Source organism: Pan paniscus, chromosome 15, assembly GCF_029289425.2.
Source record: "Pan paniscus chromosome 15, NHGRI_mPanPan1-v2.0_pri, whole genome shotgun sequence".
In the NCBI taxonomy this organism is placed as follows: Eukaryota; Metazoa; Chordata; class Mammalia; order Primates; family Hominidae; genus Pan; species Pan paniscus.
This window is the reverse complement of record NC_073264.2, coordinates 104,053,650-104,065,053: the sequence shown is the minus strand read 5'-3', so window position 1 is coordinate 104,065,053 and position 11,404 is coordinate 104,053,650. Positions and strand designations below refer to the sequence as shown.

At 56.0% G+C, this 11,404-nt stretch overlaps 1 protein-coding gene across 3 annotated transcripts in view; it reads right to left on the bottom strand.

Moving 5' to 3' along the window:
• Window positions 1-1,276: 1,276 nt before the first annotated feature.
• The window catches only part of TRAF3 (TNF receptor associated factor 3), a 138,538-nt gene continuing 128,410 nt past the window's right edge, over window positions 1,277-11,404 (bottom strand). For all 3 annotated transcript variants that reach the window (XM_034938201.3, XM_034938202.3, XM_008959092.6), the window contains 2 exons: window positions 9,542-9,716; window positions 1,277-7,561 (listed from right to left, as the gene is read on the bottom strand). In XM_034938201.3, the coding sequence (XP_034794092.1) occupies window positions 6,990-7,561; window positions 9,542-9,716 (747 nt within the window). In that variant the 3' untranslated portion in view covers window positions 1,277-6,989. The remainder of the gene's footprint in view (window positions 7,562-9,541; window positions 9,717-11,404) is intronic.

The window sequence follows — 11,404 nt, the reverse complement described above, 5'->3', positions numbered from 1 at the left end:
CCACCCCCGGCCCAGCTCACACTTGCGGTCAGCGGTGACAACTGCACACTGCCTGGTCTCCATAGGTGTCCCGGTGTCCTCAAGGCTGCGGCAGGACCCTGGGCTTGAGCGCCCAGGGAGATGGATGGAGCGCAGGCCCCCACCACAGGGGTGTGAGGATTTGGGATCCCCCAGACGGAAGGACCGGCAAGGCTGTGTCCTGGGGCAGCTCCCGGGAGCCAAGGTACCACAGGCTCCCCATCGTGTGTGGGGTGGAGGCTGCCAGTCCCAGGATTCCAGCGCCCCACTACTGCCACCAGCCAGGGCACGGCAGGGGTGGTGTGGGCCCGCAGAGAGGGCAGGGCTGGTGCTGTGCTGGCAAGGGACCCTCAGGAGAGGCCCTGAGACCCTGAGGGAGGACCCTGGGGTGCTGCTCCTAGGTCCACTCCTCCCTGCTCAGTGGGCCACACGTGGGGACCGATGGCATCTGTTCTGGATGTGGCCCCATGCAGTGCCTTGAAGGATGGGGAGGGACTGAGCAGGGCGCTGTGGTGGCTGCAGGGGACCCTGGGAGTGGCAGGACAGTGGGGGAGGGCTGAGCGGTTCTCCCCATCTGATAATTTTGGGGGAGATGCAGGGCTTCCTGCTACCAGGCCTGACCCAAACAACTTCCTGGAGAAATGGAAGGCAGGCCACGGTGGCGGTGGCAGCCCAGGAGCCCTTAACTGCCACGAGCAGCTGCCAGAAGGACACTGCCCAGACCCTGCAGCCGCCTGCATGTCAGCACTGGTGTCACTCCTCATTAACCACCTTGTTTCGGCGTGGAAGGAGGTGCTGTCCTTCCAACGGACAGAGGAGGAAACTGAGGCTCGAAGATTCCAAAGTCCCACGAAGTCGTGGAGCTGAGACTGACCCCAGGCCTGTGGGTCCAGCACGCCCTTTCCACCATGCCAGATGGCGGGCATGTGTCCGGGCAGGAGGTCAGAGCTCCGCCTTATCTGCTCTGGACCAAGACACAGATTTGCGAGCCTGGCCCCTGGGATTCCCTTCAGGTTAAAGGCTGCAGGCAAAACTGTAAGCAAAGTGGAAAAGGCGACGGCAGGCCCCTCGCTGAGAATTGCAAAGTATTTCAAGATGGTGACAGAGGGCAGCAAACCAAGCACGGGCCTCTGGCCACACAGGTCTTGGCCAGGCGGCCATACCGGGCCCAGCCACTGAGAGGACAGCCCGGGGAGTCCGGCAGGAGGGAAGCCACTCACCTGGGGCCCAGCCTGCAAGAGACGGTGTGATCAGAGACTGAGACTCCATAATCAGATTTATTTTCCTCTAATAAGACAGTTTAGCATCTCCGAGTTTTGCATTCTACAGTCTTACAAACTTTAGTTATTAGCATCAGAAACACAAAAACATTGCAAGACCTCAAAACACAAATAAATACCAAATAAAACCACACATAATATACAATAAACAAAACTAGAAAACAGTAATGCTATCAGGAAGTCAGGCATGTTGCTAACTCACAGTAACAACATGATTATTGCTGGGCAATAACTCACGGTCTTTTCGTTTTTTCTTAGAAGAGCGGAAAACAGGACCCAAATCACTGGTCACAAAATCACTTGGACTGTCAAGATGTGTCTTCACAGCAAGCGGCTACTACAGACGCAACTTTTAAAACAGGCAGATTAAAAAGACAGGGTCAAATGAGAGACTGGCCTTCTTTGGTCTTTGTTTTTGGGTAACAGAACCGAACAGAGGCACCGGCAGAGAAGAGGCTGCGAATCTGCAGATGCCGTGCAGCGTCGACACTGCCCTCCACACTTCACAGACCTTCTCCTACAGGCATTTCTTACAGAAATCACCGGACATCATGCCGGCTTGTGTGTTTTCCAATTAAGTCATTGAATTTGCTGTTGGAGGGTATCTTACTTGTCTGAGGGGACTAAGTTGTCAAATCCAATCATCACCTAATTACAGGAGTGGTACAGCGATCCTGGACTTCTAGCCTCTTTTCACGGTGAGAGTTCACAAGACAGACTAGACACAGTGCAGCAGGAGAAATGAAACGCAGGCTCTGCTTGGCCACCGGGGCCTCCTCACCCGCACACCTGCCAGCCCCGAGACGGCCGAGGCTTCACACGTCTGCCCTGCAACCGCATGTGGGGCACACCAGGATCAGGTGGAAAATGCCCCTGCAGCGAGCTGCTGGCCCCGCCTCACGCCGCCTGCTGGCCCGGCTCCCTGATGCCACCGTGCCTGTGACCATCAGCATCAGCCTGGACGAGGCAGCAATAATGACCAGGTAGCCTGCCGACACTGACCTCGCCTGGCTAGGACCCTGGTGGGCACATTCTACTTTGGAGAAAACAGAGCTACTGAGATTTGCAAACGGAAAACAGAACTATGGTCATGGGCTGAGAAGTAGATTTGGGTGACAGACCCTCATTCACCTCACAGATACAAAAGCAAGGGGGCTCCCACCACTCTCCCTAGCTCTCCTTCTGCAGTCTAATAAGTAAAGATCTGGACTAAAATTTTTAAAAAACAGTATTTTACAGCTCTGCCAGAGCCCTTCTGACACACAAATTACCCCCAGTAGAGGGAGGAGTCTGGGAGGGCCGGGGATTGAGCAAGGGGCCCGCAAGGGGAGTCTGCACCCGCCCAATCCTGCAACGGCCCAAGGAGACAGTGGCACTGCCACCCTACTGGGGCTGTGCACAGGGTGACGGCCCTCAGGCCAATCCTCCCCGTGCAGGGGAGAAAGGAGGTGTCAGCCCAGCTGTTGGGATCAGTGTACTCCCCGGCCCTCCCTTGGGCTGACAAGGAATGACCCCGCTGGGGACAGAATGGTCGTTTAAGGACCCATCCAGACTCCCCTTCCTTTGTCCAACATCACCTCTGGCTGTAGGATGTGGGTCCACCATGCTGACTACCACCAGATGCCATCAAGCAAAAGGGGTGCTGGAATGTGACGTTGGCATGGTCGACATCCATGGGACACGTGGCCCCTGGCCCAGGGTGACTGAGGACCCTGGAGCAGGCTGAGGTGGTCTGGGAGGCAGCTGGCTGTCCCAGGGGCTGTGCCTGGAACTGCATCCTCACCGAGCTGGGCCACACGGGGTCATGGGGAAGCCTCCTGCCACAGCCAGTGCAGTGGGAGCCCTAGCAGGTGGTGGGCCTGTGGGGCCCGGGCTGAGGAAGTGGCCCAAGGAGCAGGAGCCCCAGTATGCCACACCATGGCTCCCCAGCACCACAGGCCAAGAAGGGCACGGGGATGGGGCAGGGAAGGAGAAAGGAGGGAGAGGCAGGAGAAGCTGCCTGAGCAAAGGGCTCCCCTGTTCAACTGGCTGTTGTGGCATCGAAGGGACACAGGTGCTGTCCCTCGGCAGAGGCTGCTCTGGGGAGGAAGGGGTGGTGGAATGGGGCTGCAATCTGGGTCATAAGGGCCCCCTCTGTCCACCTGCACAGGGAACACACATCTGCAAGTCCAGGCCTTCGCCCAGGGGTCCGGCGAGGCTTGCGCTCAGGAGACAGAACCACTTTCATGCTTGATGGCTCCTAGAATTGACACAAATCCCAACCTGGCCGCCTGTGTGTCACCAGAGCACGGCGAGCTGAAAGGCCCAGCGTATGTCGGGGCTCACTCAGGCTCCCTCCAGCCCAGCTGGGGCTGGCATGTCTAGTCCCAAAGCCAGGCACCGTGGTTCCCCCACTTCCACACCCTCACTGAGCCACCCAACCCTGCTAGAAAGGCCCTACTCCCAGCCTGGCCCCCATATCATCACGGACACACCCCAACTTCTAGCTCTGCAGGCTCCGCTGGACAAGCCCTAGAACCAGAGGGTCAGGCTTCCAGGCCCGGCTGCGGCTTGCACGTGGCTCAGTGTGGTCACAAGAGCCAGTACCCTTCACGTGAGCCGGGCCCAGGCCAGCCAACCAGCGTGCCCGGCAGCAGGGAGCAGCCCGAGCCACGGTGTCCTGAAGAAACTGCTCGAGGCGAGGGGAGAGGGGACGTTGTTTTGTTATGAAGGTGACGGGGAAGCAGACCAGCTTAATTCATGCACAAACGACTCAGTTGGTTTCTGTAAAGTACTGAGCAGCTCTGTCCTGCTGGGAGTCTGGTCATGTGTGGTAAACAAGCAGCACCCCCAAGCACACAGTGTGCGCCCCCCTTTCCCGCTTGCTGCCAGGGCCCTGTGACGCGGGGATGGCCGATCACTGCCCAAGGGGCCACTGGGCCTCAGCTGCAGGGAGACCATGGCCCCAGGCTGGCCCAGGTGGCCAGCGCCAAGTGAGGGTGCCCAGGCCGAGGGTGGAGCAGCGCAAGGCTTGCCCGCCGCCGGGAGAGGGGACGCCGTCCCAGGCTGCTGCCCACTGTGTTGAGTACATGAGAGGAAGACACACTCAGAACAGAGACCCCGATACAACCAAACACAAAGACAAAGCGCGTGACACAGGCCATCCCATCCTCAAGGACCCCCATCACTCAGGTTCAAGGACAAAGTGTGTGACACAGGCCATCCCATCCTCAAGGACTCCTGTCACTCAGGTTACGTCTGTGGGACCCTCAGGTGGGCCCCATGGCGTCCCGCCAGGAGCGTCTGCCTGGGAAGGGCTACTGGAGACGTCCCAGTGACACGCACTGCTGCTTCTGGGGGCCACACCAGGACTTCAACCCAGAGGGGAGGAAACGGTTCTTACTAGACCAAGATGTTGCATATCCTTCATCTAATATTATACATTTTGTGAAGGAGAAGTTGCAGGGATGTCCCTGTTGTTAACCCCTGGCCTCAGGAAAACTACCTGAGGGCAGGTAGGGGACAGGCCTCAGGTGGGGGACACCTTCGAGGGAACAGTAGTTTTCCGCAGCTTCTGCAGGAAGTCCTTCCTTTATGAGCAGGGACACACGACTCCCTCACAGGGCAGAACCAAGGATACTCATTCCCCCAAAGTAATCCCAGGAGAGCGGGGAAAGGAAAGGCAGATAAGAACAACGGAACGCTTCGACCGCGAAAGGGCGCGGCGGGCCCCTCACGGGAGCTCAGGGCACAGGGGTGCGACGGAGGGCACTTCCAGCAGGCACTGGGGCGAAGGCACACCCAGGACAGATGGCAGCACCAGAGACAGGTGGGCCACCGGGCACCCACCAAGCTGTCCCCGCGCGGCCACGGGGAGAGCCGAGGCAGGCAGTCTGACGTGCACGGCCCAGCTGGCCAATTGTGGGCGCGGCTTGTGGGCGAGTGGCACAGGTGTGACAGTTCGCACACATTGGTTTTGCCTAAGAAGCACCCGTCGCGTGTAGCACCCATCAGTGGTAAGAGCACCATGAAGCGTGGTGCATAGCAAAAGGGGTGCAGGGGGCGGTCTCCAGGCTTCTAATCACAGTTGGACACTGAGAGACAGTAAACAGTGAGTTGAGAAAATGCCATCCGGGCAGGCACAGGCTGGGACGACGGGCCCCGTGGCCACCCTTCCCGCCAGGGTGGTGGTCAGGAGCGCCCGTTGGTCAGCCTGGGCAGGCCCCCGAGCAGCGGTCTCTGGAATGCTCAGAGGGTTCTGCTTCGGGCTGTGGGGGTGCCCACGGCCCCGGTGGGGACACGGAGAGGCTCGGCTTCTGTTCCACACCTGCCTCCCTCAGGGTGGGACCAGGCCGTACTTGGACCAGGTGGCTCACTCGTGGGGCCTAGAGATTTGGAATCTGTGGTAATTAAGCAGCGAAGGCTCCAGAAGCCGACGGTGGAGCCTGGCTTCCCCTCAGCAGGTGCAGAGGTGTCTGAGGGCCCTTGTAGAGACAAAGATCTAGTGGTGGAGAGAAAAGTCTGGTTAAACTAGCACTTTCTAGAATGATGCTCAACGCAAACCCAGGGTGGAGAAGCAGCATGTCCCATCTAAGGCACGTGGGCCGTATGCCACCAGCTCTACGCACAACGTTGCTTTCGGAGACCGTTGACGGCATGCAGCAAGATGACGGGATGGAGAAACACACCTGTGGGCCTCCCTCAGCAGTCACCCGCCCACCCCTGACATGGAGACCGAAGGCCGGTGCTGTCAGCAACAGAGAGCTCGTCCGAACACATGGGGCAGAATCCAAACACCTACAGGATTTTGTTTAGAACTCCAAAGTTCAACGGATGCCCTATTTTAGGGTGAAAACAATTATAAATCTGAAAATGATGCACAGCATCCATGAGCGAGGCTCCGTTCAGAATTGTGAAGTCGTGTCATTAACTACGACAGATATTTGAAGGTTTACATTTCTAACGAGAAATAGCAACAGGTTGAATATTCTCTTTCCTATCACAAGTGATAACCAGTGTTTGATATTTTATATTTTCTTCCAATATCAGTCTATCAACGTTTTAAAATAAAATGTTTGCAGTAACAATTATTTGTAGAACTTTAAATTAAAAAATGATTCTGAATTTAGAGACTTTCAAAAAAAAGACCTAGGTATATACTTCAGGGTCTTCTGACAAACAAATTATTAAAACAGAGACCAGATGAGGCCTTAAAAATAGACAATATACTGTATTTGAAACAAAATTGCACTCTTGAATTTTAGAAAGAAGATATCAGAATTGCATTACTATTTCATAAATTCTCCTTTTACTTAACATGCTGACATGTCCAGCTATCCCCACGTGTGTGTGTGTGTGTGTTTTTTTTGGTGTTCAAGTTTAAGGAAGAAAAATCATGTTTCTTTTGTTTAGCATATATGTTTTCCACCTTAATTAACTAGATCTTTAAAAATGAAAATGAAAACCTTCTCTGACAGCAATATTTATCTTGTTGAAGGATAAATAATTCTTCAGAGTGAAGTGTGGCTAGTCTATTATAAAACGTGTCAGGTGTGCTCACGCGTGGCTCCTCCCGCCGGCACGCGTCCGCCTTCTGCCGCTTCCTCCGTCTCACAAGGTCCTTTTCTGAGCGCGAGGACCTCAGTGAAGACAGACCGGTTCAAATCCCCCAGAGGAGTTGCCTTCTGCTAAATCCACCTCCCCAGCTACTCATCAGGGATCGGGCAGATCCGAAGTATCCACTATGACTTTAATAAAAATTGTATCATCTTTAATATATGTCCCATTTTCTAGAACAGTTTGGGCCACAAAGACTGGGCAGCCAGAGGCGATATTCATCTCTCCAGTGGGCTTCTTGAAGCTGCTGCTGTTGGGGTCGGGCTTGAACGCATCTCCCAAATGACGTCGAGAGGACCCCTGATCCATCAGCATGAGTGTCACTTTCTGCTTAAACGGCCAAGGAAGCAGGGCATCATATTCTCCACGCATGATGACAAAAAACAGCGACAAGTGCGTCCCCTTCCCCATCCCGTCCCCGTTCAGGTAGACCCTGGCACACATCTTATAGCCAAAGTAACCAGTGTAGAAAGGCTGGCTGTAAAGGGACAGGGTCTTCCCCATGACGGCCTCCTGCTTCCGCCGCTTGTAGTCGCGAATCTTCCAGATGAGCACTCCATTGTAGCTGGCGGTCTCCAGGACCTGGAAGCGCAGGTCCATGTCGGCTAGGCGGATGTCGTGCACACTCAGCATCTGGTCATGCCGGCTCAGCTGGGACTCCAGCAGGCCTGCCACAGGTGAGGAGGGTTTGGTGAATGAGACAGGTGAACGTCAGAGAGGTTAGGAAAGCAAAGCTGAACCAGCACTCGTTATTTTATTTCATTTTTTTGAGACGGAGTCTCGCTCTGTTGCCCAGACTGGAGTGCAGTGGCACCATCTCAGCTGACTGCAACCTCTGCCTCCCAGGTTCAAGCGATTCTCCTGTCTCAGCCTCCTGAGCAGCTGGGATTAGAGGTGCCCGCCACCACGCCTGGCTAATTTTTGTATTTTTAGTAGGGACAGGGTTTCGCCATGTTGGCCAGGCTGGTCTCGAACTTCTGACCTCAGGTGATCCACCTGCCTCGATCTCCCAAAGTGCTGGGATTACAGGCGTGAGCCACCGTGCCTGGCTCTTTTTTTTTTTTTTTTTTTTGAGATGGAGTCTCGCTCTGTCGCCCAGGCTGGAGTGCAGTGGCGCAATCTCGGCTCACTGCAAGCTCCGCCTCCCGGGTTCACACCATTCTCCTGCCTCAGCCTCCCGAGTAGCTGGGACTACAGGCGCCCGCCACCATGCCCGGCTAACTTTTTGTATTTTTACTAGAGATGGGGCTTTACCGTGTTAGCCAGGATGATCTCAATCTCCTGACCTCGTGATCTGCCCACCTCAGCCTCCCAAAGTGCTGGGATTACAGGCGTGAGCCACTGCACCCGGCCTCATTTTTTAATTTTTAAAGAGGCAAGGTCTTGCTCTGTTGCTCAGGCTGGCATCAAACTCCTGAGCTTAAATAATCCTCCTGCCTCAGCCTCCCAAAGCACTGGGACTATAGGCCACACCACCATGCCCAGTCATACCAGCATCTGAAGCAACAATATAAAAATCACTGTGGTTTCTGGGGGTAACACCAGCAAAACTGTGTAGACAGATGTCCTGAGGCCACCACCTCCCAGGGAAGAGCCCAGGTCCCTGCCCCAGTTCTACCACAGCTCTCATGCCCACAGCCCTGTCTGTCTGGACACATTACTAGGCACAGACTGCTGACAGGGGATGTCCTGGGCGGTTGACCTGCCTGTGTGTCAAAGGACACCTCACTGCAGGGTCCAAGACAGAGTGCTCCACTGTGGCTTCCTGGGAAGCCCACTGGTAGGAGCTCCTGGGAGCAGGAGACAGCTGTGCTCTCCCCACTCCTCCCTCCGGCCTCAGCACCCGCAGGTGGCCTCTGCTCTCTTGGAGGCGAAGCTGCTCCCCTCTCCTCCCTCCGGCCTCAGCACCCGCAGGTGGCCTCTGCTCTCTTGGAGGCGAAGCTGCTCCCCTCTCCTCCCTCCGGCCTCAGCACCCGCAGGTGGCCTCTGCTCTCTTGGAGGCGAAGCTGCTCCCCTCTCCTCCCTCCGGCCTCAGCACCCGCAGGTGGCCTCTGCTCTCTTGGAGGCGAAGCTGCTCCCCTCTCCTCCAACCTCATTCTCTGCCTGCTTCATCTGGCCCCCCACACACACCGGTAATCTGTGTTCCTTTCTGCCATTAATCCTCCTTATGTAAATATTCCCAATACTCTTTCAGTCCCCAAAGCCATAGGCCCACATCTGCTTGTGGATCAGAAACATACTGGCAGAGCGCAGTGGGACTGCTGCCCCCTGGCCCTTAGGAGTGGGGTCTGGGGCGCCCCGACCAGCAGGTCCTGGCCTCTGCCATCTGCGCTTGGGCCTGTCCTGTGGGTCACCCTGCGGCCAGTCTCTCTCAGGAGGGCTTTGCAGCTTCCCGTGGCTGCAGCTGCCCCTACTTTCTACACCATGTAGGGCCTCACACGGAGGGGACAAGCCTGCGCGGGAAACGTTTGTCTTTGCTGGGGGACTTTCAGTAGGAAAGTCATCACACCTCTGCGTGTTACCCATAATTAGAAAGAACTGTCCTAAGGCACATGTACCTAACATAGCCCTCATCCCACGGACCCCGCCCCAGCACTCGCCCGGGGCCCAGATGCACACTGCTGGCCCGGCCCCGGCCCCTGCCTCACCTGTGTTCCGAGCCACTTGCCCCGCGCTCTTGTCCACGCTCTCCAGCTCGGTCACGCGGTTCTGGAGGGACTCCACGCTGCTCTTCATGCTGTCTGCTTCCTCCCAGTTCTGCCGGAAGGGCCGGATCTCCTTGTCAAGCTCCTTCAGTTTCTCTGCTTGGCTGTCTATCACTCGCTTCCAAACCAAAGGTGTTAAAAAGCAAAACACAGTTAGGACTCGGAAAATGCTGCACCACCTTCCATCAAATACAGACAGGCTAGGAGCAGAACAGTCAGAGGCCCCTGTATGAGGCCTGCCACCCGCGGCTCTGACTCCAGGAGCGGGGCTCTGCATCAGGCCTCCTGGGAGCTCTCTGGGATCAAGTGCTTGTGCCGGCAGGGAGCACTCGAGGTGACATGAAGCCACATGGAAGAAAACAACAGGAGGCTCCACTAAGTCAGCTTGCTTTGTCAACAGAGAGCCATCAGGAAAGCGAAGTGACAGGTGGCAAGTGTTCAGAAGACCAGGGGAGAGGTCTCCACTGTCTCTGGGGCAGGCAGCAGCTCATGCTTCTGCTGCCCACAGCCCCTGCCCAGGCTTCCCTGTTTCACAGTGGCAGTGGTGCCGCCTGCCCGCCTGTTTCTCACACACCCACACCCTGGCATCAGCCAACCCCACCAGCTCTCCTGTTCAGATACCAGGATCCGACCTCACCCTCACACTCCCACGTGTCCCTCCCAGCTCTTCTCCCAGGCCACAGCACCTGTGCGGGGCCACAAGGCTCCAATGGACATCTCCTCTGCAGCCCTCGTATACCTCGGGGGCCATAATACAGAGGGTCCCTGCTTCCCAGAGAGGCCTCACCCCTGTAAGTGCAGGTCCCATGGGACAGGTGGCCCTGCATGGCTGCCACAGGGTCTCAGGTTTAGGATGCCAGAATCATGCCCATGTGGCCTCATCTTCCCTTGGAACGTCTAAAGGCCTCCTACCCTGCTGCTGGGTCTGGGGCAGAAGCACAGTCCTGTCTCTCTGGCTGCAGGGGGTTCCCCAGAACGACCCCAGGGTCCCAGGAGAAGACTCCCACTCCTCAGACCCCTCCCACCTGGATGGTGGCAGGAAAGAGCCCCAAGGCATGTCCTCAGGCCCTAGGTGAAACCCAGTGGGCCGATGCTGCAGACGCAGGGGTCTTCCCCCTCCAGCTCCACACTCAGGCTGCCAGGCCCCAGCAAGGGAGGCAGGAACGCAGAAACCCTGCCACGAACACACGAGGCTGCCAGTAACCAGGCCTGACTTTATGCTACTTCATTTAACTAATTCAGAAAGCCGTTTCCCAAAACACACAGGCTGCTCATATTTGTCACTACCTGGAGGGGTGGGAGCTGTACTCCGCCCTGGTGGCCCAGTCTGTGTTAAGGGGCTGGAGTGTCCACCTGTGAGATGAAGCCAGGGACTTAAAGGGTTTTCACTTCAAAAAATGATGTGCATTTTCAAGCAGCTTGTGATGGCTGGAGAGTTTAGTGCTCAATGCAGCTGTGGAATGACTGAGGCACCTCACAAGCTGCGGGCCACACCGGGTGCTCGAGGGGCGGGCCCCAGGGCCCCCTGAATTCACTTCTCCTTTTGGAAGTCTATTTTTAAACATCTAGGTTTCAGCACCTTTGCTGGCTGTTATTAACCACAAAGACACAAACATGACAGGTCTGGGTGGCTTTTTGGGCGTAAAAGCAGTGTTATTCTTCCTGTTCTTTCCAAGAAACATGATATTAGTTAACCTCTAAAAAGTAAGGATAATTTCTCTAAAGAACACCTCTTTCCACTGTCACTGTCCCTTTAAACTGACACTGTCACTGTCCCTTTATTTTACACAATCATACATGTTCAGA